At 46.5% G+C, this 25,262-nt stretch overlaps 1 protein-coding gene across 2 annotated transcripts in view; it reads left to right on the plus strand.

Annotated features, from left to right (window-relative positions):
• MBD2 (methyl-CpG binding domain protein 2) overlaps window positions 1-21,232 on the plus strand; it is a 61,132-nt gene extending 39,900 nt beyond the window's left edge. Inside the window, exons 4-7 of one of the 2 annotated variants that reach the window (XM_077936483.1) lie at window positions 4,091-4,181; window positions 6,026-6,203; window positions 18,435-18,580; window positions 19,579-20,166. In XM_077936483.1, coding sequence (XP_077792609.1) covers window positions 4,091-4,181; window positions 6,026-6,203; window positions 18,435-18,564 — 399 coding nt within the window. In that variant the 3' untranslated portion in view covers window positions 18,565-18,580; window positions 19,579-20,166. Of the gene's footprint in view, window positions 1-4,090; window positions 4,182-6,025; window positions 6,204-18,434; window positions 18,581-19,578; window positions 20,167-20,221 lie in introns of those variants that run through there. The other variant, XM_028748677.2, reaches the window with a different exon arrangement.
• Window positions 21,233-25,262: the final 4,030 nt, after the last annotated feature.

The following is a 25,262-nucleotide window of genomic DNA, read 5'->3' on the forward strand; positions in this document are numbered from 1 at the left end:
AGCTTTAGGCTTCAGGTTTTCTTTGTTGTACGAATGTGCTGAATAGGGAAGGGGCCCAGTTCAGACATTCAGACCTGCGTTAAAAGCTGTCCACATTAGTAGAGAGACAGCCTTGAGTGTTTGCATGTTTGGAACCACTCAGACAATATCCTTGTGAGTACAGATGGTTTGTCTGATATAAATGAGACTTCCTATTTGTCTACGTAGCACCTCGTTTCATTTTGTGCGGTGCTGAGCTTATCACGAGGAGACTGTAGCTCAACCGCAGGCCGCATGCTTTGCATTCCAAGGTCCTGGTTTCTCAAGCCCCAGAACCTTCAGTAAAAACAGAACCGAAAATATCACATATTGTAGAAGCTGACTAAATACCAACTCCTTCAACAGTTCCTCATAAGGCCTGGTTTCCAAAACCTCGATCATCAACCCTTCCTCAAGCTTATTAGTAGCCTTTTTAAATTGTGATGCCCAGAACTGGACACAGTATTCCAGGTGTGGTCTGACCGAGGCAAAATAGGTTGGTACTATTACATCCTTTGATCTGGACACTATACTTCTGTTGATGCAGCCTAGAATAGCATTAGCTTTGTTTGCTGCTGCATCACACTGTTGACTCAGGGAAAGAACTCTGGGGAGCCACTGCTGTGAGCTGAAGGGGCAAGTAGTCTGTACGGCAGTGTTTCCCAACCTTGGGCCTCCAGCTGTTTTTGGACTACAACTCCCATCATCCCTAGCTAGCAAGACCAGTGGTCAGGGATGATGGGAATTGTAGTTCAAAAACAGCTGGAGGCCCAAGGTTGGGAAACTTTGCTGTAAGGCACCTGGCAGGACCCAAGCCACCAGTAATTCACCTTGAGCGAGCTGGAGTTACCTCTTTCTTAGCAAAACAGGATCAGCACAGGAATTCCAGGCCTAATGAGCACAGCAACTCAGGTCTTGCCCCCATGAAGCAGTTGCCTAGACCAGGCACCCCCAAACTCGGCCCTCCAGATGTTTTGGGACTACAACTCCCATCATCCCTAGCTAACAGGACCAGTGGTCAGGGATGATGGGAACTGTAGTCCCAAAACATCTGGAGGGCCAAGTTTGGGGATGCCTGGTCTAGACTAAAGGTCCCTGCCTCCCCACAGCCAGCTATGTCTCCTCCTCTCCAGGATGTATCCCAAGCAATCTGAGATGAGATCGTGCCTCCATGCCTGCCTTTGCTCCTCCCTCTTCACACCTCTCCTGCCTCTTCACAAGCCTGACTCATCTCTGCCTCTTGGCCTCCTCCTCTCCTGCTTCAGCTTCTGCTTCCGATTCTGGACTTCTCTCTTACTAAGCCCTGTTATGTCTTCAGCTTCCACCATCCCATCCTTCCAATCTTCTCCCTCTGATCACTCATTGCCGTCCCACCACCAAACCCAGGGCTCTGAGCCTTCTTCCCCTTGGGGTTCCCCAGCTGGTTCCTCCCACCATTCCTCTGTGTCCAGTCTATGGCATCATCTCTATCTGTTTCCATCGCATGATAGATGTTGCTGCAGGCCTAGATGTCTGATACAGACAACTGATTTCTCCTCTTCCTCAACACCTCTGGCATTGCTTTTAAAAAGGCGGCATCTTGTTCACTGCTGCACCCAAAGTATGGCATATTTTGCCCTGCAAGGCTTGGGTGACCCCCTCTCTTTAACCATCTTCCACCTGCTAGGAAAGTCATTTTTGTTCTGGAAGACATTTTGCCCTGCCAAGCAGAGACTGTTTTCCTCCCAGATTTGCTGTGCCTTTTCTGCCTCTTACTACGCTCCATGCATGTTCAATCTGTGTACACCATTGCTTGAACTGGTACACCCGGTTATTCAAGTGTGATATACGATGAGTGTACCATCTGTGTACCTGTGTTCACAATAGTTGAACTGTAGAAATCAACTCTTTTGTACAAACCCTTGTACATGTGCAGAGACAGCTTGTACCTGGGTTCAGTGTAATGTGCGAACACGCTTTGTATTTTCTTGATGATGTTGTCTTTATGATGATGTGGTTTTAATTGATCTAAGCTGATCTGAATACCCATATGCAGTAGACGGGTAGAGATAATTATATACCTGTATCCATATAAACACACAAGGTAAAGTAGCAAAGCCTGTTGATGATGGTCTGGTGAAGGAAAACAGGAATGAAATAATTGAGTTGTCTTGCAAAATGTGTAAATATGGACTGATGTTGGTCACTGCCACGATTGTCTTAAAAGTGATCTTAATTGGACAACCAAATATTAATGGCTTGTGTAGAGAGCACTGAAACAAAGCAATTATGTTCCGTACAAAACTCATCCATCACATTATCACTCTGACCAGGGTCTACAGGGATCACCAAACTTATCTGACATAATTGTAACCTAAATTGATTTTTTAAATCAGCTAAATAGGAACATTTTATATAGTCCTTACAGTAATCATGCCAATTGTATCATTTTAGTTCCCATTTAAGATAAATTAAGTAGATGTTTAAAAAATTGTACTGTCATTTTCACAATGAAAAATTACTTGGGGGTAATAAAAAATGATCCAATTATTAAGTAAGGAGTTGCAATTGAATACCTTGGTTTTCAGGAAAGGAGCACATTTCAAAATAATCTAATTAGGTGCCATATGTAAGATCTCCATTTGCATGATACATCCACTTGCTTAGGGTGGTATTCAGCTAAGTTTTACTCACAGTAGGCCCACTGAAATTAATGGCAATGTCTTAGACATGTTCATTAATTTCAGTGGGTCTCATGGTAAGCAGCAAGATTGGTAATTCAACTAAGTTTTACTCAAACTTAGTTCAACTACTACCCTTGCTGAATACTCTTATTTTTTCCATTTTGTTTTTCCTTCAACATGTACTCTTCCCTCCCTCCCTCCCTCCCTCCCTCCCTCTCTCTCTCTCTCTCTCTCTCTCTCTCTCTCTCTCTCTCTCCATTAGCTCTGTGAAGCATATTAGACTGAGATATTAGTTAACTGGTCCAAGCTTACCCATGGCTGAGCATGGATTCGAATTTGAGTCTCCTTGGTCTACAGTCCTTGCAGATTTACCTGCATGCGCAAGTTCACAAGCACCTTATCGATGCACGCATTTTCAGGTGCTGAACTTAGTCACCCTGTGCCACAGGGCAAATTACACTTACACTAGGGCAGAATTTGCAATTGAGACGCCAAATCAAAGTTTAGCTGGTCCCAATGAGTGATTTCCAATGCAGATGGCACCTTTGGAACAGGACTCTTATTTAGGACAGCAGTAGGAGAGGAGAGGGTTAAAATCTTCCACCACACCTGCTATGCTCCTTGTAATTATCCATTGCTCTCCCTGCAGCTGGTGCTATCTGCATTTTTTAAAAACAGCAACAGCCCCCAACAAAGCTGCCTTCTGCATCACACGTAATTTGGTCCTTGGGTGAGCATTCTTGAAAACTACCCCCTTTTAAGTTCACCATGCAGCCCTAGCATACTGAAAGCAATCAAGGGTTCTAGACAATTGTCCTTAACTGGAAAAAGTGTGCGTATGCTTAATTGTTGCTTAATTGTTTTTGCATCAGTTTAAAGTAAGCAAGTATAGCTGGTGCTCATCTGCACTGGAGCAATCAGGTGTTGGTTTGTCCTGGGCACAAGTCCCATTCAGGTGTGTGGGGAAGCAACTGTGTTATTGGGCAGCGACTGTTCATTTCGCAAGTCTTTGTGCAAGAGAACTTCCCAGAGGATAGTTTCTCTTCAGTAGCAAAGCTCCGCAGGGAACTGGCACCCAGAATCTGCCCTGGAAGTAACCTTGAAAAAGAATAAAAACAAGGGATGTTTGCTTTAGTATCACCGCAAGCTGCTTTTGAGAGGTTGATTGCGTCCAAATAAATGGGGCATAAATATTTGAACTAAACCAGCAAATAAACAAAATGATTCCTTCTGCTTTTTCGTCAAGTTGGCAGCATGCAGAGACTGTCTGTAAATCTTCCAGCGCTGTTGCAGAAGGGATTAAGTTTATGCCTGTAAAATGAATATTCTGTCTTGGTTTCCCCTCCCCCCGCAGTATTTTTGTTACTTTTCCATTTTAAATTAACCCGGCAATCTTTCAATCTTTTCAGCTTTTCTGGGAGAAGAGGCTGCAAGGCTTGAGCGCGTCAGATGTGAGCGAGCAGATCATAAAATCCATGGAGCTGCCGAAAGGCCTTCAAGGTACTCTTTGCATCAGTAGTGTTCTGTGCGCTCCTAAGACATGGGTGGCTCTCAAGCTGGGGTGCAGAGGGACATTTTGTGCATGTGTGGATGCATCTGAAGGGGTGCCAGGAGTTCAGCCTACACTTGAGTAGGACCCTGGCAGAGACACATGCCCGACTGGCATGTTCTCTCCCTCCTGGTCGATCGTTTGGGAGCTTCATAAGCTTTCTTCACCCCAAACATCACAGCGACCGATGCCAACTGACACCGACACACTTAGGGATCCGCAGAGTTTGCGCACCTTGCGTGACAGACCTCAGCAACTCAGCATTTTGGCTAATCTACTTTATTTACACATAAACGCACACGGAGCACTGCAACATGGCTCCCTCTCTCTCTAGCATCAGACAAAACAAAGGACAACAGTCACACTTCACGGAACACAGTAACACAAACATCCTGTCTCCATCACTTCCCACTTTGTGGAGTCAAAACATACACCGTCATGTGATAGACAAAAATCCCATGACTGCAATCATGGAGCAGGAATTCTAACAGGGAGGGCCCACATGCTTGACTTTGCCCCCAGGTGTCCACATTGTAGCTTCACATCTTGGTACGCTGGTGGAAGTCTAAAGGGTGATAAGAACATAACAGCAGTGGCCCTGCTGGTTTAGACCAAAGCTTCATTTAGTCCAGATTCTCAGGTGCGCAGAAACGGCCAGGAGGAGGGGAGGAAGTCCTATTCTGTGAGCAAATGCCTGGTTGGTGTGGGGAGAAATTCCCTTTGAGGGTTCATTACAGAGGCTGTCACCAGATTCCCAGCTTGTCTATTTAGTACTGCATTACAGGACAGAGTCCAGAGAGTCTTCCCATTAGGAAGACATGGTATATAGTAAAAGATAGTCACCTTAGGTATTTCCTCCTCTCCCCTACCATCTTCTGCCACCCCATTGCCTGTCAGGATGCTGTCAGTGGCTCCCGGCTGGTTGCCCAGGAACGTATAAAGACAAGGGAGAGTTTCTTACCGTCCTTTTTTATTTTAATCTTTACAGAGAGAGGCTATAGAACCCAGCCTCTTGGACAATGGCGTTGTCCCAAGTGAATCTACACCGTCTCTCCCATTTCCTCATTTGTCATTCTCACCGTCACTTCTACGGGTGCTGCTATGTGCCCTCTGTCTTTGAGCTCTTTGCTCTCCTACTTTTAAGGCTCGCCGTGTTCTGGGAGATTGAGGGTCTGGAATGCTTTCTGATGACCATGTGTCAGCTGGGTGTTGTTCTGGCTCTCCCATGGTTTCCCAGCTTTCCCCCTCATCTGCCTCTGAACTGCGACCTCCCTCAAACCCCTGTTGTAAATCTATACTGCCTTCCTCTTCCTCCTCCCCGGAAGGGTCAGGATGGGGAGGCGGTCTCCACCATTCCTCCTCTGCCCAGTCCCTGAAATTGTCCCACCATCTTTTAGTCAATCACCGTCCTTGGAAATGGCATGTGTTAGAACCCTCCTTGTACCATATCTGGAGTTGCTTTGGCCATTAGGTTCCTCCGAAGCTGGTTCTTGCCAGTTTTGTGGTTAGGCCGCCCTCTTGCCTCACAGATAATTGGTTGTCCAGAATTCCTAGAGTGTCAAGCTGAACCTGCACGAAGCAGGAAGGTGAACTGAATGGGGCCAGCAGGGTGTGGGGTGAGACCCATGTGTGTGTGTGTGTGTGTGCCCCTGCATGCTTCATCTCCCTCTCATGTGCTCTTTGGCTACCTGACTAGGCTCTGGGATGGGAGGTTTGGGATCCTTGCCACCAGATCCCGCCCGTTGAGCTCTGCTCTGGTGAACCTTATTGATCAAGTGCTGCATTCGCGTTCCAGGGGTTGGCCCGGGGAACAACGACGACACCCTCCTGTCTGCCGTCGCCAGCGCACTGCACACGAGTTCTGCCCCCATCACAGGGCAGCTCTCTGCCGCCGTTGAGAAGAACCCAGCCGTGTGGCTGAACACCTCCCAACCTCTCTGCAAAGCCTTCATCGTCACGGACGAGGACATTAGGTAAGTCCTTGCCGCTGTCCTTGCCCCCACTGCCGTTGAAGGGCTTTTCCTCTCACTGCAACCAGCTGTGGTGATCACACAGGGTCCCCGGATGTTTCACCGTCTCTTGATCCCTTTGCCACCACTTTATTTCTCGCTGCCACCACCCAGGCCCTACCTGGGACAATACTGAGTCCAGTCAGGGTTAAATTGGAACATAAGCTTCTGTTTATTTATTGCAGTTTAACAAGCGTGTGATTTCATAAACGGTGTCGGTCAATTACAATCGTGGGGTGCCTATCCAGACCTATAACTTCCGCTACCTGCTCTCACTCACTAAACCACCTCTCAGATATTTACTTGTCTTCCTAGCCCCTAACTACACTAACTCAACCTACCCACAGACTCTATCCCAATTCACTCCCACTCCACCCAACTCCCAATGAACTCTCCCTTTGCCCCTCCCAGAGCTGGTTTTATAGTCCCTCTGACTCCACCCCCCTAGGTTCTGATTGGGTAACTTGTTTAACTATTTCACCTCCAGCATTCTCATATGTTAACGTCACACCAGCCCCATTCTCTGTGGGGTGAATGGAATTCTCTCCTTTTATCACTACGTGTGTTCACATTGCACACACTTCCTCTCCTTCTCCCGAGTTGATTTCTGGATCCTACCAACTTTTCAGACTTCTGACCTTACAGTTTTACCACACTCTGCTGTTTCGAAGGTCTTCTATGAGCTTGATCTTGTCCGTTGCACCTCCTCACAGTTTGTTGAAGAACCATTGAACTTTCAGAAGTTGGGCTTCACTGGGAGGACCTGTAGCTGGAAGTGCAAGTTGGGCAAGCAGTGGTGCCACGCTTGCTGGGTTGATCGACTTGTAAAAGATCTTAAAGTGGATGGGATCAAACCTGCAACCTTGGCGTTATCAGCACCACACACTAACCAACTGAGCTATCCAGGCACAGGCAAGCCTCAGAAAGGACAGGAAGAGAAAAGGATATTGAGCAACTGCAAATAGAATAAAATAAAATCATGCATGCTCCTTTCATGTAATGGACTTGATGATATACAGAGGCAGTTTCCGTGGCATGAGAGACTTTTGGTTAACTAGAGGTGTAATGACAAGAAAACGGTCTAAAAAAAGTTAGTAAGAATGATGGTTTGAGCTGATCTGTTTTCTTTGAAGGGCCAGGTTTGCCTTCCCCTTGACAGAAGTTGGAGGAAGCCTTAAATCGGGTATTTAGACTCCATGCTACAGACCACCCTTCCAGCAGAGATTTGGCAGGCACCCCCAAATGTCTCTTGACCTCTCTGTGCCGACAAGCCTATGCAGTGGTTTAAAATTTTCTTGGGTAGCCAGTCGTTTTAATCATCACTCTGTATTGCTTTTGTTTTATTTTTTATGTTGTTGTACAGTAAAGATACAGGGACCCCTGACCATTAGGTCCATTCCAGACTCTGGGGTTGTGGCGCTCATCTTGCTTTATTGGCCGAGGGAGCTGACGTACAGCTTCCGGGTCATGTGGCCAGCATGACTGAGCTGCTTCTGGCGAACCAGAGCAGTGCACGGAAACGCCGTTTACCTTCCCACCAGAGCAGTACCTGTTTATCTACTTGCACTTTGACGTGCTTTCGAACTGCTAGGTTGGCAGGAGCAGGGACCGAGCAACGGGAGCTCACCCAATCGTGGGGATTTGAACCGCCGACCTTCTGATTGGCAAGTCCTAGGCTCTGTGGTTTAACCCACAGTGCCACCCGCGTCCCTTGTTGTACAGTGGCCTGATGCTTTTTGAGAGGACTCCTATAAAATAAATAATAAACCTCCCTCCCCAATGGGAGATTTCTCTCCCCCCCCAGCGGCGTAGCGTGGGTTGTCAGCACCCGGGGCAAGGCAAGTAATTTGCACCCCCTAACCTGCCGCCGCTGCCAGCTTCTTCTTGCTGCTGCCTGGGTTGGGGTATTTACGGTAAGGTAGCCATGGCGGCGGGGGCGGGTCCGTGTCAGGTGATCTGAGGCAAGTTGCCGCTGGCGCTGCCGCCCAAACGACGCCGCTTGCCCAGAGGAGGAAGAGGGCAGAGAGGTGAGGAAAATGCAACATGGCCCAGCAGCTGCAGCAGCGGCGGCGGCGGGGCTGTGAGGAGGGGCTGCCTGGCTCGCCATCCATGGCCCTGACGCGCGGGGACCACGGCGAGCGCTGAGAGCCGCTGCCAGCTCTTCGGTTCCGCGAGACATGGGGCTCTGCTACAGCCTGCGCCCAAGGCTCTTCGGCGACTCCGGAGGGGGCGAGCGTGCCCCCCCCAGATGTTGCGCCCGGTGCGGCCGGCCCCCCCTGCACCCCCCACGCTATGCCACTGCTCCCCCCTGCAAAGCAAGGTCAGGATCGTGACATCTGCTGTGTCGGGGCTGAACCCTGCATCCTTGCCTGCCCTCACTTTCCCCAGATTCCTGCATCCTTTCTGCCCATTGAGACTCATTCCTGTTGATGCTTAGAATGTTGCACCTGAAAGCAGGTTTGTTTCATGAGGCTGCTCTTTGTGCTTTGTGACTTAAGAAAAGGTGTGACCTTTCTCTTTCCTGTCCTGTTAGACTCCAGGTTTTGAAGGGTGTGTTTGAAGCTTCTGCCACCTCAGCAGCAATGCAGCGTTCGCAGAGCTTTGTGTATTTCTGCTGACACAACAGCCCACGGCCGTGCCAGTTCATAAACAAGGAAGTAAATCAAATGGGGTCATGTTTGGCCTGTGCTGGGTGAAATATGAGAGTGGGCACTTTCCCAATAAAAGTTTGCACCGTGGAGTCAGACTCGATTATGGCTGCCACTTCCCTTCTTTTTAATGAATCATAGAATCATAGAGTTGGAATAGACCACAAGGGCCATCGAGTCCAACCCCCTGCCAAGCAGGAAACACCATCAGAGCACTCCTGACATATGGTTGTCAAGCCTCTGCTTAAAGACCTCCAAAGAAGGAGACTCCACCACACTCCTTGGCAGCAAATTCCACTGTCGAACAGCTCTTACTGTCAGGAAATTCTTCCTAATGTTTAGGTGGAATCTTCTTTCTTGTAGTTTGGATCCATTGCTCCGTGTCCGCTTCTCTGGAGCAGCAGAAAACAACCTTTCTCCCTCCTCTATATGACATCCTTTTATATATTTGAACATGGCTATCATATCACCCCTTAACCTCCTCTTCTCCAGGCTAAACATGCCCAGCTCCCTTAGCCATTCCTCATAAGGCATCGTTTCCAGGCCTTTGACCTGGAAACTCTATTTACGTGTGGCTTTTGAGCCTCACAGTTGCCCATTTCCAAATCTTTGTGTGAGGATGTGTCACTGGGGTGGGTCGTCCAAATTGCATGGTTCCTTTCCACCCCCTTAAAAATACTGAGATGAAAGCTTTCAATAACTATTAAATGAGGCCACCTGCCCCATGGCTGAGGTAAAAGCACTGTGGGGGCACACAGTCTCTTTGCTAAGGATGCTTAAGGAACCTCTGTATTTCCAAATTCCCATTGAACTTGACTTGCTCCTCACCTCCCGTATGTGGATTGAAATGCAGCTATTATGTGGAAGATAGTTCAAGAATGTCAAATGGTCCAAAATGCAGCCATCAGAGGCAGTCAGTGTTGATGATATCATTGCTGTAGCAGCTTCACCGGCCGACAGTGAGTTTCTGGGCCCAATTTAAAGTTCTTTTTTTTAACCTTTAAAGCCTTAAATGGTTTGGACTGAAGTTGTTCCTTGGACTTGCTGCACCTGTATAATCCTGCCAGCAAAGAGCAGGGTGCAGTTTTGCTCAGGTCTTGCTTGTAGGCATCTGGTTGGCCATTGAGAGAGCATTGCTGTCTCCTGCTCCAGAAGGCAGGATTCGAACCAATGGCTTCAAGAAAGGAGATTCCAGCTAAGCGTCAGGAAGAACTTTCTGACAGTAAGAGCTGTTCGGCCGTGGAACGAATTCCCTTGGGAGGTGGTGGACTCTGCTTCCTTGGAGGTTTTTAAGCAGAGGTTGGGTGGCCATCTGTCATGGAAGCTTTAGCTGAGATTCCTGCATTGCAGGGGGTTGGACTAGATGACCCTCGGGGTCCCAAGCAACTCTACAATTCTATGATTCTACGATGCTGGACTAGTCGGGCCTTTGGCATGATCCAGCAGGAGCTAAGCACCAGAGACTCTTCCTGCAGGTCCGCTTCATAGGTTGCTAAGATGGGTGGCCATGAGAAAGCGGTCGTTCTCCATGGCAGACTGCTAGCGTTGGAAATTCTCCTTTCAGCTCTTGGAAAATGAGGAGGACTTACACCAGGCTTTCTCCTGAAGTGCATCCTTTTTGTGTGCAGGAATTATTTTTTAAAATACAGGGGATTTTTGAGAAATCCAGCCCCTCCCCCCATGCAATATGAAGTGATACAGCCTGGGCCCACTTTTACTACAGTGGTCCCTTGGTTCTCAAATTTAATCCGTTCTGGAAGTCCGTTCCAAAACCAAAGCGTTCCAAAACCAAGGGCTGCGCTTTCCCATAGAAAGTAATGCAAAACGGATTAATCCGTTCCAGACTTTTAAAAACAACCCCTAAAATAGCAATTTAACATGAATTTTACTATCTAATGAGACCATTGATCCATAAAATGAAAGCAATAATGCACTGTACTATAAAATAAGACAGTATTGTAGATGATAAGAATTATAATTATTATTTTTTCTTATCTGCACTGATAGTCATTGTTTGGATGGGGGGCTTTTATCCATTTCCGCAGTCACACAGTCAATCAATCAGTAGCTAACTGGGTTCCACAGAGTCACAAAAACAAATTAAGCCTCAAAAACAAAATGCAAAACAAATAGCAGAAACAAAAGGGCCAGGCTTAATCTGTTCCAGAGGTCCATTTAACTTCCGAAATGTTCGGAAACAAAGGCACAGCTTCTGATTGGTGCAGGCGCCCCAGAAACAATAGCTGACAGCCGTATCAGACGCTCAGCTTCTGAAAAATGTTCGAAAACTGGAACACTTACTTCCAGGTTTTCGGGTTTGGGGAACCAAGGTGTTTGAGTACCAAGGCGTTTGAGAAGCAAGGTACCACTGTATATGACCTGTGCTTGTGTTCGAATCATAGAATTGGAAGGGAGCGCAAGGGTCAATTATGCCAATCCCTGTAATTGCAGGAGTGTTTTTGCCCAAAGTGGGACTTGAATCCACAACTCTGAGCTTAAGTGTCTCATTCTCTACCACTGAGCTATCCTGGCCAGTCCTAACGTACAACAATTTCCCAAAATTGCTCTTGCAACCTTTTGCTTTAGTAGACTTTGCTCACAAAGATTTTACCCAAATAGGCTAGAAGAGTTTGGTGAATTTTGAGCAGTCGTGGAAGCTCAGAGATGAACGCAGGTCCTTGATGTTGCAATCCCTCCCCCACTCCTTTATTTCTCCCTTTGAAAATTAGTTTTGTTCAATAGTCTCTAGCATCTTCTTAAAGTTTGGCACTAAGCGTTTTTTCGGCTTCACTGTGTCCCGAACGATGTAATGGAGGCATAAAAAGTTAACACAGCATGGGTTCCCCCCTCTATTATTTCTGCCGCCAGCAGGAGACGGCTAACACATAAAAAGAAATGTTCCAAAGGATTTCGGGGTGTTTTTTGTTTCCTTTTAGCAGTTGAAATCCCAGACTGCCTCCAGCAGAGGGCAATGTTGAACCACAGTTCTCTAATAGCAATGGAATCCTGATCTGTCAGAAAAAATAGTGTTTCCAAGGTTCGTTTGCTTTGAAAATTTCATATCTCTTGTTCCTTCTTTCCTTTTCCTCCACGTCACACTTGCATTAAAATAATAATAATAATATTATGTTTGCACGGGCTACCTTTGATTCAGTTGCATATTCAGGGACTTTTGTTTCCAGAGTGCCTTCTCTGCAAATTAACATAGGAAATCAAGCTGAACGTATTAATGGGAAAGTCATTTGCTTCAGGCCTGCAGTTCTTACTTAACTTTTGATGATGCGTTTTCACTTAAAGGTAGCTTCCTAAGTGCAAGTCGTTTTGGGTTTTTGTGACTGCTGAGTCCTTCTCTGTTGATATATATGCAGGACAGGGTTAAGCTGTGTAAGCGCAAGATGTAATAACAGAGAAATATTTTGTGATATTTCCCCCAAAGGATCTGTGTTCCCATTCTCCTTTGACAGATTCATGTGCTTCATCAATACAGTGGTGCCTCGGGATGTGAACGGGATCCGTTCCGGAGCCCGTTTGCATCCTGAATGGAATGTAAGACGCGACAGCGCGTCTGCGCGTGCGATGGTCATCTTTTGCCGTGTCTGCGCATGCGCAAGCGGCAAAACCCAGAAGTAACACTCTCAGTTACTTCCGGGTTGCTGCAAAGCGCAATCCAAAAGCGCTCAACCTGAAGCACATTCAACCTGAGGTATGACTGTATTATGATGCTGGTATCCAAACACTCCTCATCCAAACATAGGAAAGACTGTAGTTCAGTGTTAAAGCATCTTCTTTGCATGCAGAAAGTCCCAGGTAGGGTGGTGGAGAATTTCGATTCAGTTTTCATTCAAAAGACAAAACTACCTAATTCAAACTTTCTGAAGCAATACGAGAACCAAAACACAAGCGTCCACCAGAATTCACACTTCTCTGAATTTTGCAGTGCAGTTCACCGGCCAAGAAATGCATGCAAAATAGCATACACCAGGGTAAAGTGTTCATAAGCTACATATATTAGTGAAAAGAATTTACAAAGTTGCACTGCATTGAGGTGGGAGGGCTTGCTTTGGGTATATTAAGGCAAAACTGCCAAACAAAAATGTATAGATTGAGAGAAATTTGTACTAAAAGGCTGACAAATTTTCACGTTTTTGTTTCTTTTAAATTGCAAACCAGAGGGCAGCCTGGCTGAGAGATGCACTTGGCTGGCATTGGCGTATGGTGGTACCTCGGGTTAAGTACTTAATTCGTTCCGGAGGTCCATTCTTAACCTGAAACTGTTCTTAACCTGAAGCACCACTTTAGCTAATGGGGCCTCCTCCTGCTGCTGCTGTGCTGCCGGAGCCCGATTTCTGTTCTCATCCTGAAGCAAAGTTCTTAACCCGAGGTACTATTTCTGGGTTAGCGGAGTCTGTAACCTGAAGCATATGTAATCCGAGGTACCACTGTATTGATATGGGAAACCTGCTAAGCCTTCGGCTGCTGCGGTCCTCTCGTATGTGCAAAAGGCAAGGGACCCCAGCTCAGTGGCAGATCATGAGCTTTGCATGCAAAGGGTCTCGGGTTTGATCCCTGGAGCACCCAGTTTTTGAAAAGGGCACAGGTAGCAGAAAAGCCATTTCTGCCATAGATCTGGGGAAGGTCCTGTCAAGCAGAGGGATGCCCATATTTTTCTGTGTATAAGATGCACCCATGTATAAGATGCCCCCTATTTTGGGGGGCTCCAAATTAAGAAAATGGGGGAAGATTGCCCAGAGGGGATTGCTGAAAATCGCTCACACAGAACTACACTACTATTGCCCGCCCGGTTGTCGCAGCGACAGCCAACCAACACAAACCCTTGCTGCAGCAACAAATAACACACCCAATAGCCACTGAGAATCTCCGGCTCGCAGCAGCAACCAATCACACATCCCCCCAATGCACTACCTGTGTATAAGATGCCCCCCAGTTTTAAACATTATTTTTAAACTAACCTGGTCTTATACAGTCCTACCGCTGCTTACATATCCCTCCACTTACGTAAACTTTGGGATACGTAAGTGGCAAACCCAGATGTATATTTCTGGGTTTTTGCCACACATGCATGCGCAGAAGCGCTCTACCATTGCATGCGCAGAAGCGGTCCCTCTGGTTATGGAAATGTTGGGATCCAACCAGAGCTCCGGAATGGATCCTGTTCACAATCAGAGGCACCACTGTACACAGAAGAAGAGAAGAGTTTGGATTTGATATCCCGCTTTATCACTACCCGAAGGAGCCTCAAAGCGGTTAACATTCTCCTTTCCCTTCCTCCCCAACAACAAACACTCTGTGAGTGGGGCTGGAGACTTCAGAGAAGTGTGACTAGACCAAGGTCACCCAGCAGCTGCATGTAGAGGAGCAGAGACACGAACCTGGTTCACCAGATTATGAATCTACCGCTCTTAACCACTACACCACACTGGCTTTCTACTTTTCTCACGGAAAAGTACAATAATTCCGGGCTCCCATTGACATTGCATAAGCTTTTCATATACATTGCTTTTCACTGCCAACATCCCACTCTCCCCAAAGTGATCCTCAATTGTGATTTGTACCCAGGCCACAAGATTCCTTGTGCAAATACACATACCTTAGTGCCTTCCATTCATTTACTTTAATCTCGCTCTCTAAATGCCGGCGGATGATTTGGTGAACACGTTCTCTGTCTTGCACCTTTTAAATCAGCCTCGGCTCTGGAATCTGGGACACCCCCCCTCCTTCAGCTCTTCTGCATGTGCAGGGCGCCTCTTTGGAGCTCCCCGACCTGTGCTTTTGCAGAGTTATCCTTACATCGCCTCTGTGTTGCTCAAAAATAAATCTCATTCATCAGCCTTGACATTACTGCCCCCCAACACTACTAAAGCCTGACCCAGCGCGATGTACTGAATGGAAAGATAAAGTAAAAGATCTGTAAACAGCAGCATAAAGCATCTTTATTATTTAGTGAGATGCTTTTTACGAGGCACATTTGCAGTCTCCGCGTCAGCTTGATCCAAGAGTTTCAAAATAAACAAAGAAAGTGTGATCGCTTCTTATCCGTGACATAAGGGCAGCAGCTTTAAAGGTATTAGAAACATAGAATTTTAGAGCTCAGAAGGACAGGGCAGGAACTAAAATTTGAGACTCAGTCACATCATCCCAGGGCTTTATTTACACTAAAGCCAAATCACTGTCCTTTTTAAAAAAACAAAAAAACCCATGATGTTTTAAAGGACCATGTTTTTGGCCATCAGGGGCTCTGCCAATAGTTTTTAGTGGGTTGGGTTTAAAAACCTGGTTTGCTTGTTTTAATTATTTGAGTTAGGAGTGGGGAATCTGGGGCCCTCTAAATGTTGTGGGGGACGCGGGTGGCGCTGTGGGTTAAACCACAGAGCCTAGGACTTGCCAATCAGAAGGTCGGCGGTTCGAATCCCCGTGACAGGGTGAGCTCCCGTTGCTCGGTCCCTGCTCCTGCCAACCTAGCAGTTCGAAAGCACTTCAAAGTGCAAGTAGATAAATAGGTACCGCTCTGGTGGGAAGGTAAACGGCGTTTCCGTGTGCTGCTCTGGTTTACCAGAAGCAGCTTAGTCATACTGGCCACATGACCCAGAAGCTGTACGCCGGCTCCCTCAGCCTATAAAGCGAGATGAGTGCCACAACCCCAGAGTCGGTCACGACTGGACCTAATGGTCAGGGGTCCCTTTACCTTTACCTTTAAATGTTGTTGGACTCCATTTACTGCCAGCTCCAACCAGCATGACTAGAACTATAATCTAGCAACACCTAGAGGGTTACAGGATCCTCATCCTTGTCTGAAGGCAGCTAGAATAATCAATTTTGAGTTTGCTTTGGACATCCTGCTTTTCAAACATGGCTTGTGGGATTGTGAAATGTTACAGAAGAGTGCTTGAAGATGGGAGCTCTCTGCTCCTTTCAGTTTCCAGTGTTCATTGCGCTCCTTCCTTTAAAATAAGAGAAACTCTGGTGCATAGAAAGGAAAAGTACATTTGGAAAAGTTTTGGGGATTTGCGTTCAGCTTCTCCATCTAGGTTTATTAAAGCCATACAGGTCTTTGTAGCTGCTAGCTTTTCATCGCTCCCCAACAATGGAAGTGTGGCAGAGAATCCCAAGAGATTTTTTCACCCTGACATCACATTCAGTGCTGGCTTTCAGCATTCCCCCAGTGACTTATTCTTCCTGAATTCAATAGTTCCGCGTTTATGTTAATTCTTCTTCCAGGAAAAAAAAGATGGCGGATGGGCTTTCTTTTTAGTCTTAAAGTCAATGACCTCCAAACTGGTATATGTATTTGGCTCAGTTTAGCTGAAATGCTTCCTTCTCAACCGTTACATCAGAGTTCATAAGTGAAAATCAGTGCATGTTGATGAGATTAGTGGTGGGTCCGTATTAAGCTACCTATGAAGAGTTTCATTAAAAGAATCACATAATTTGCCTCAGTGGGGAGCATGGATTTTAATTTGTAGCGAAAAATACTGTATGCAGATAGTTTTCACATTGGCAACAGCAGGTGTTTTTCTTGATGTGGAAACTCTCCTCATTGACTTGAATATTTGTACTTTAAATGGATGTGAATTTGGGCTTCTCTTATGAAATCTACCTGATCCCCAGAAAAAGGTATCCATCCACCTGATCTACGGGTAGAACCTGAGATCTATGGGTATAGGGCAGTATACAAATTATTATTATTATTATTATTATTATTATTATTATTATTATTATTATTATTATTATTATTATTATTATTCATCATCATCAATATCATCACCACCACCTGCACAAGCAGTGTTTAGAGCATCTCATTTGTCAGTTATGGTTTTCCCCCCAGTTTGTCAAATATGGCTCTCCAGGTAGCTCAGTTGATAGAGCTTGAGATTCAATCTCAGAGTCATGGGTTCAAGCCGCAGGTCTGCCAATTTTCCTGCATTGCAGGGGGTTGGACTAGATGACCCTCACGGTCCCTTCCAAGTCTACAATTCTGTGGTTCTGTGGGAACGCCTTCTTTTAGATCAGGGCTGGGGATCCTGTGGCCCTCCAGATGTTGTTGGACCCCAACTCCCATCATCCTCGGCCAGTATGGGCCATGGTCAGGGATGATGGGATTTGGAGTTTCAGAGGGCCACAGGTTCCCTCGGGGACTCACTTTCACGTATAAAGATAGACGGAAGACCTTTAGGACGGTAGAAGAAGCAGGAAGTTTCTGGAGGAAGTACTGGAAAGATCTAGGTGGAGAGAGACTTCAAGAGCTAGAAGAGACAAGACAGGAATAAAGTGGAAAAGTTTGTTTTATAGTTATTTCTTGAATGTGGTAAGGTAACGTGAATACAGTAAATCTGTGTGTCACTAAAATGTTATCTCATGCAATGTAAGTGGGTTGAATAGTAAACTCAAAAAATGAAGGTAGTAAATTGAAGGAGTTACCGTATTTTTCGCCCTATAGGACGCACTTTTCCCCTCCAAAAATGAAGGGGAAATGTGTGTGCGTCCTATAGGGCGAATGCAGGCTTTCGCTGAAGCCTGGAGAGCGAGAGGGGTCAGTGCGCACCGACCCCTCTCGCTCTCCAGGCTTCAGGAAGCTCTGCGCAACCCTCGGGAGACCGGCTCCGAGGGTTGCGCAGAGCTGCCTGCAGTCCCGGGCTCAGCACAGCTCTGCGCGGGAGCCGGGCGCGAAGTCCCACCCCGCTCCTGATGGCTGCGCAGAGCTGCCTGCAGTCCCGGGATAAGCGCACTTCTCCCCATCGCCAGCCCCACAAGCTTGGGGGACAGCGGGGAGGCAGAGCGCGCCTTCCCGCTGTTCCCCGACCTGGTTCTTCCAGCCCCGCACCTGGGGGGGAAATAATTTTTTTTCTTTATTTCCCCCCAAAAAAACTAGGTGCGTCCTATGGGCCGGAGCATCCTATGGGGCACAAAATACGGTAACTGTATTAGAAATATGATCTTGGAGAACTGTTACAAAGGTGTCACAATGAAATTCAGTTAGGGGGGATTAGAGGAAGTCAGATAACAATGAAAGTTAATTTGGATTTTAGAAGTATTAAGTGTTTTTTATTTTTCTTTCTTTTTCCTTTTAGTATTTTAATGTGTTTTGTTTTGAGTCTTTTATATATTATATTTGTTATAAATGTGGAAAATTAATAAATAAATAAAAAACCCCTCAAAAGAAACAAAACAGAACATGTGTTAAGGAGAAAAAAATGGGATATTATATGTCTACAAGAGACTCATGTCTCCAGTAATCACACAAGAGTTTTACAAAATGGGAAATTAGGAATAGAATTTATTGCATCAGGGACGGAAAGGAAAAGGGGGGTGGTAATCTACACAAAATCTAGTTTGGACCTGAAGTTGTTCAAAGATGAGGAAGAACTATAGGGGTGGAGATTAAATTTGATAACAGAGGGCCACCAGTTCCTCACCTGCTCACCTTCATTCCCTGATTTACAGAGATAGCATTGACCTGCTGATTGACTTCTCTTTCCATTTGTGGAGATAATATTTCAGTGATACTTTTTCCCTCTGGGTTATTCCACAGGAAACAAGAAGAGCGAGTACAGCAGGTACGAAAAAAGCTGGAGGAGGCTCTAATGGCAGACATCTTGTCGCGAGCTGCAGATACAGCTGACTTGGACGAGGTTGAGATGGATGATGGCGAAGAAGCATAAGAGGCAAAAGCATGAGGTACAGCCACGGGTTCCTTGTGGAGCGACAACGCTGCGTGTTGGAGTGTCTCCCTTAGTTACTGTGATTGCTGCTTTGCTGTTCAGCATGAAAAGCCTGCAATTTGTGAAGTGCTTCACAGAGCACAGAAGTGGCCCAGCTCTCCTCTCCAGGCCTGCCAAGCTGATTGGCTAAAGGTGAAGAGACAGAATAGATCTTGATGAAAGGCGCCAGGCAAGGGCCATTCTCCGCAGCAGAGCCCTTTTGCATGCAGAAGGTTCAGTTCCTGGCGCCTCCATCTAGGGCAGCAAATGCTGAGTTGGTGAAAGGCAGCTTCCTACGCCCCTGTGTCCTTCCCAAGGCCTTCAAGGTAGTCCCTTCTTCTTAAATGTTTGATTCAAACTACCGTATTTTTCGCTCTATAAGACGCACCAGATCATAAGACGCACCTAGTTTTTGGAAGAGGTAAACAAGAAAAAATATATTCTGAATCCCAGAAGCTTATGTGCACAGCCTCTCCCGGGCAAGGGGAGCCTTCATCCGGCTGCCCAGGAGAGGCTCCCCCAAGAGCCGCGCTCCCTCTAAAGAGCGTGCAGAGTGTGTGTCTCTTGGGGACTTTTCCCCGAGGAGGGAGAAGGGCAGCCATTCTCCCTCCTCGGGGAAAAGCCCCAAAGAGCCGCACACACGCTCCATGCGGCTCTTTAAAGGGAGCGCTGAGCAGAGCCTCCCGCCTGCATTCGCTCCATAAGACGTACACACATTTCTCCTTCCATTTTGGAGGGGGAAAGTGCATCTTATAGAGCGAAAAATACGGTACATGCCGTCTTGCCCTCCCCTGTTTTTTTAAAAAAATGAGTAAGATTTCTCCATAACTGAATACCTCAACATGGTGGTGTGTATATAGCATGAGTGGGAAACATACAGTACAATCTTGACCCACTAGGGAGCCCAGTGGCCCAAAAGGGTATTTTCCACAAACCATGCCATCAGCTGGTATCACTGGCCATTATTTTTTATAGCTGGTTCAAGCAAGAGCTGCTGAAAAAGCCTCCATGTGATCAGAAGCCTCCAGGTGACAGTAGCTGTCGTGGCTTCTAACAGTTCCTGTAGCCCACTGTGGAGGCCCTCTTCCAACACGTCCTTAGTGCATCCCATCTGCTCAACCTCAGGCAGTGCCTCATTTCTTGCAGCAGAGGTGAACAAGGAAGCTGCAATGTCTCCTGGTTCTTTTTGTTTGCTGTAAGTAGTTGTTGGAGGGTGAGTGTCCGGCAGCTCAGTTCTATATATTATCCAGAAGTTAGCTCCATTGACTGTACTGGGGCTTACCGGCTGGTAGTTGGATATTGAGTGTGGCAGTGTAGTTGGATATTGAGTGTACTTGTGAGTAAGCAGCCCTAAGTGAAGACTAGACTAAGTCTCTTCACGGGAACCTGTAGCATCTGTCAGGACCAATAAAACTGCTACAGGCAATTTGAGGCTTCTGATTATGTGGGAGCTTTGTTCTAGAGCTCCTGTGGCAAAGATCTTCACTGTTAGAATAAAAGATGTCTAACCATTGTCATTCTTCTCTCTCTCTCTCTCTCTCTCCCTCCCTCTCTCTCTCTCTCTCTCTCTCTCTCTCAAAAACCTGTTTCCTACCCATTCCCTACATTCTACATACAGGTACTTAAAACAGAATTATCCCCAGAAGAAATTCCTGGAAGCTGAAGGCGCTTTTTTTTTGTTTTGTTTTCCATTGGTCTTTTATGAAAAGAAGAAAAGGACCTGTGCACATTTATATAGCTTTCTAATAGCATTAAAAACCAATGCCTTTTTTTGGGCTCTTTTTTATGTATATATCTTGGGGGGGGGGGGGAGGAGGAAACAGAGAGACCAAGAAAGAAAAAGGAAAACCCACTTTTAAAAAGTTTGTGTCTTAATGACTTCAAAAGTCTTGTTTTTTATTTTTATTTTTTTGTTATGTCAGACAATTCCCTAAACCCAAAGCTGAGCTTTCAACGCTAGGCTGCAATCTGGAACTGTATGACTAGCACTAAATATTTAGGGTTCCCCCCCTTCTTCTCTCTCTCTCTCCTTTTGTGTGGATGTATGTGTGCTGGTAACAATGGATCAGGCAAACGGAATGTTCGCTCCCGATTTAAAAAGAAAGAAAGAAGTCTATTGTGACATGTGTTGTACATATATTGTATAAAAGATTTTTTTTATATACCGGAGTTGAGTGGAAACATCTGTAAATTGACCCATCGCCACCCCTTCTCTAAAAGAGAAATAAATAATTATATTTGGAGCAACTAAATTTGTAGACTGTGATGCGCTATAATTAAGTGGAAATTATAGGCACCCGTGCCCAGATCGCCAGATGGATCGGTGGGCAGAGAAATAAGGGCGTTAAGTGAGTGGACTGTATCCAAGACACCCGGGTTCAAGTCACTGACTTTGATTTGCACTTCTTAAGGGCCCAAATGGGGATTTGGCATCCCCAGCCGAGGCAACTATCCTAAGTTCAGCGGGAACTGGATGAGCACTGTGATGCGAGTATGAATGCACACACCTGCCGAGTGTGCGCGGATCAGCCTCAGTTCTCCATTTGTGAAATGGGAATGAGTGACCTACCTCACAGGGTTGTTGTGAGGATGAACCTAATAAAGATTGTAAAGCACTTTTCAAATGAAATGGTTTGCGCAAATGTTGTAGCAGTCGGTCAGTTCAAGGAGAGAAAAAGCCAGTAGTGGTATTGGCAAGGGTGGGGGTGAGGCCATGACTTGGTGGGAGTGGGGTGCTTGCTGCTTTTGTGGACCAGATGTGGGGAACCTGTGGTCCTCCATGAAGTGATGGACATGAGGCAGGAGTTGATAATGCAGGTGAGCTGCGCACAGGTGGGCTGCATGCGAGCTGCTGGCCAGCCCTGTGGAACCTCCTTTTATTGAGACAAATATGCAAACCCAGCAGATACATTTTGGGCTGTGACCTTTACACATCTTCCGGTCCCGGGATCGTGGGGTGGTACAAAGTTATTTTGGCACCTGTTTCCACTGCGTCATTTCCCCCTTGCACAGTGTATGACGAAGGAGACAAAAGGTCTCAGAGACAAAGGTTACAGACAGGACACCGCAGACTACTGAGACCGCAAAAGGTTAGACAGAGGCAACGATGTTCAGACAGCCGTGGCTTTGTCTGTGTGTGTGTGTGGGGGGGGGTGCCCCGCACCCCAAGGTCACGCGTGCAGGCAGACTGTGGCTGCCTGCGGGTAGGGAGTCTGCTCCCTCCGGACCCCACTCCTCACTCCGCGATCATCCCTACACTCCAGATGTTGCTGGACTACAGATCCCATCACCCCTAGCCATTGGCCAATGCCAGCTGAGGCTGATGGGAGTGGCAGTCCAACAGCGTCTGGAGGTCTCCATTTTCTCCCTCCCTGGTGTCATGGTTGGAGCAGTGTGCTTGACAAATTTGACCCTCATGAACTCTGAACTGAAGTGCTCTAATCTGCACCTTCAGGGCTGATGTATGGCTCAAAACTGAGCTATCTATCGATTGCTGCATTTTTCAGAAAGCTGCAACACATTGCTCAAAATATGCATTTTCCAACGCTGAAAGAAAATATAGTTAGAATGCTATTTTGAGAGATGACACGTTTGGGAACATGTACTTAAATGTATATTCTTTTGCATGTTTTTTTTCTTTTTTTAATTGTGGATCACTGTGGGAATGGATCAGAGCAGACTTCGGAGTGAATACGTATGAAAGCAGCACACACCCCAAATAGGCTGACGGACAGGTTCAGAGCAGGCTGTTCATTGCCCTATCCTGATGCCTGCCCTCTATTCACGACGTTGTATTGTGCTGCCCTGGGGTCTCCACCAATTACAATCAAGCTTGTTGGTAGCTAAAATGAGAGGAATACTGATTGCGGAAAGCCAGTCCACAGGAAGACATCCATCTAGCAGAGTCCGAATCTGACGAGCCTTTCAAGGCTTCTTGGTAGCAGGGAAGATAATGCTTGTTGCGTGGTGATTTTTCATAAAAGCCGCCCCATAGACACCGTGGTGAATAGAATCTAGTGGCTTTATAATAATGTGCATTGAACTTCTGCAGCTGGAGCCATTTATCTTGGACTTTGCCGTTTCCAGTAGTCTCTCCTGGCCTAAGTTGTTTCCAAATAAACCATTGATCACGGGACTCCTCAAAGCCTTGCAAAACAACCTGCTCTGTGGGTTTGCCTCCCTTGATACTGATGGGTAATTTATTCTTGTTACAAGACGGAATTGGAAGCCTATTAAACATGCATTGAACAGTGACATTAAACTCGGGATCTGTCTACTTTTGCAGAGGAATGGATAGCTGTGGTGCAGAGAAATGGTCTGCTATGACAGCCTGCAGTTTTCAATTAATGAAAAGCCTGTTAAATCTGAATTAATTAATTGGACAGCATGCTTTTTTAAAAAATAAAAAATAAAAATACATTAAAATCTAGATGGCAAGCGCCATTTGAAAAGAGGCACCCCCTCTTTCAGTCGCTTAGGGAGAATGCCTCTTCTTTGCATGTGTGATGGTACCAAGTTGTCTAAAAACAAAGGGAACATTTCTTCGGAACTACTATCATCAATTCATCCATAGATGAAAACGTCTTCAATCAAGTTGCAGCCCTAATGTATTATTAGGGTGCAGAATGCCGCGGCGAGACTCCTTACGGGGTCCTCGTCGCAGGATCACATTCACCTGGTGCTATACCAGCTGCCCTGGCTCCCGGTGGAGTACAGGATCAAGTTTAAGGTGCTGGTTTTAACCTTTAAAGCCCTATACGGCCTAGGACCCTCGTACCTACGGGACCACCTCTCCTGGTATGCCCCACGGAGGACCTTACGGTCTTCAAACAAAAACACCTTGGAGGTCCCGGGCCACAGGGAGGTTAGGCTGGCCTCGACCAGAGCCAAGGCTTTTTCGGCTGTGGCCCTGATCTGGTGGAACGCTCTGTCACAAGAGACTAGGGCCCTGCGGGACTTGACATCTTTCTGCAGGGCCTGCAAGACAGAGCTGTTCTACCAGGCCTTTGGCCAAGGCACAGTCTGACCCCTTCCTTCTGCAATCCTCACAGAAATCTAGCCAAATGGTTGCCATTAATTTGATTCTGAATTGATTTTATAATGAATTGATTTTAGAATTCTGTGTTACTTTTATTGTTGTTAGCCGCTCTGAGCCCGGCTTCAGCTGGGGAGGGCGGTATAAAATATATATATATATATATATGCAGGTTTTGGTGTCCTCGGGTGTCTTCCCGTGTAAAAGTTGGGGTGTCTAGGCGACGTTTCGACGAGGTCTCACTCGTCATCTTCAGGCTGGTGCTTTCGGCTTCTTGTTACTGGAACAGAGCAGGATCTCAGTGTTTGAGTTCCTATAAATACTGTTGAGGGGTGTGGTGTATAGCCTCCAATGTTCTGGGCCGAGAGGAAGTTCCCAGGCTAGTGTGCCTTTTCTTCTTTTGTTCCTTAGTTGCTTGAGGGATATCTTGAGTGATTTCTTGAGTGATATCCTGAGTACCACTTAGGTGGGTCATTAGGTGTGGATTAGTTGCTAAAGCCTTTGTGTCTTGACCTCTTGAACTTTGTGAAGAGTTTTTCTGAGAAGATGGCTGTAGTTGTGCTCTGGCTTGGCTTCGTGTATAGGGGCGAGCTGTGGTTTTGTGGCCTGTGCCAGCCAGATCTGTGTAGGGATTGCAGGGGGGTGCAGCATCCGGAGGTGCCATCATGGTTTGGCTACTGGATGGTGTCTGTAATTTATCTGTGGAGAGGGTCTGGGTTTGGGTCTGGTGTGGTTGATTGGTGATGGCGTTCTGTGTGCCTCTGGATCTGGTGTCAGTTTTTGTGGGGAGGACACCATCCAGTAGCCAAACCATGATGGCACCTCCGGATGCTGCACCCCCCTGCAATCCCTACACAGATCTGGCTGGCACAGGCCACAAAACCACAGCTCGCCCCTATACACGAAGCCAAGCCAGAGCACAACTACAGCCATCTTCTCAGAAAAACTCTTCACAAAGTTCAAGAGGTCAAGACACAAAGGCTTTAGCAACTAATCCACACCTAATGACCCACCTAAGTGGTACTCAGGATATCACTCAAGAAATCACTCAAGATATCCCTCAAGCAACTAAGGAACAAAAGAAGAAAAGGCACACTAGCCTGGGAACTTCCTCTCGGCCCAGAACATTGGAGGCTATACACCACACCCCTCAACAGTATTTATAGGAACTCAAACACTGAGATCCTGCTCTGTTCCAGTAACAAGAAGCCGAAAGCACCAGCCTGAAGATGACGAGTGAGACCTCGTCGAAACGTCGCCTAGACACCCCAACTTTTACACGGGAAGACACCCGAGGACACCAAAACCTGCATACCTATACCCGTGAAAATCTACGAAAGCATAAATATATATATATATATATATATATGCTTTCGTAGATTTTCACGGGTATAGGAATGCAGGTTTTGGTGTCCTCGGGTGTCTTCCCGTGTAAAAGTTGGGGTGTCTGGGCGACGTTTCGACGAGGTCTCACTCGTCATCTTCAGGCTGGTGCTTTCGGCTTCTTGTTACTGGAACAGAGCAGGATTTTTGGAATTCCAAATTGCTCTCTAACATGGAACATCACCACAAGAGAATAATCATGGAAGCCATCGAGATAGAGAAACACCCTCACAACATGAAC

The sequence above is a fragment of the Podarcis muralis genome, chromosome 11, assembly GCF_964188315.1.
Source record: "Podarcis muralis chromosome 11, rPodMur119.hap1.1, whole genome shotgun sequence".
NCBI lineage: Eukaryota > Metazoa > Chordata > Lepidosauria > Squamata > Lacertidae > Podarcis > Podarcis muralis.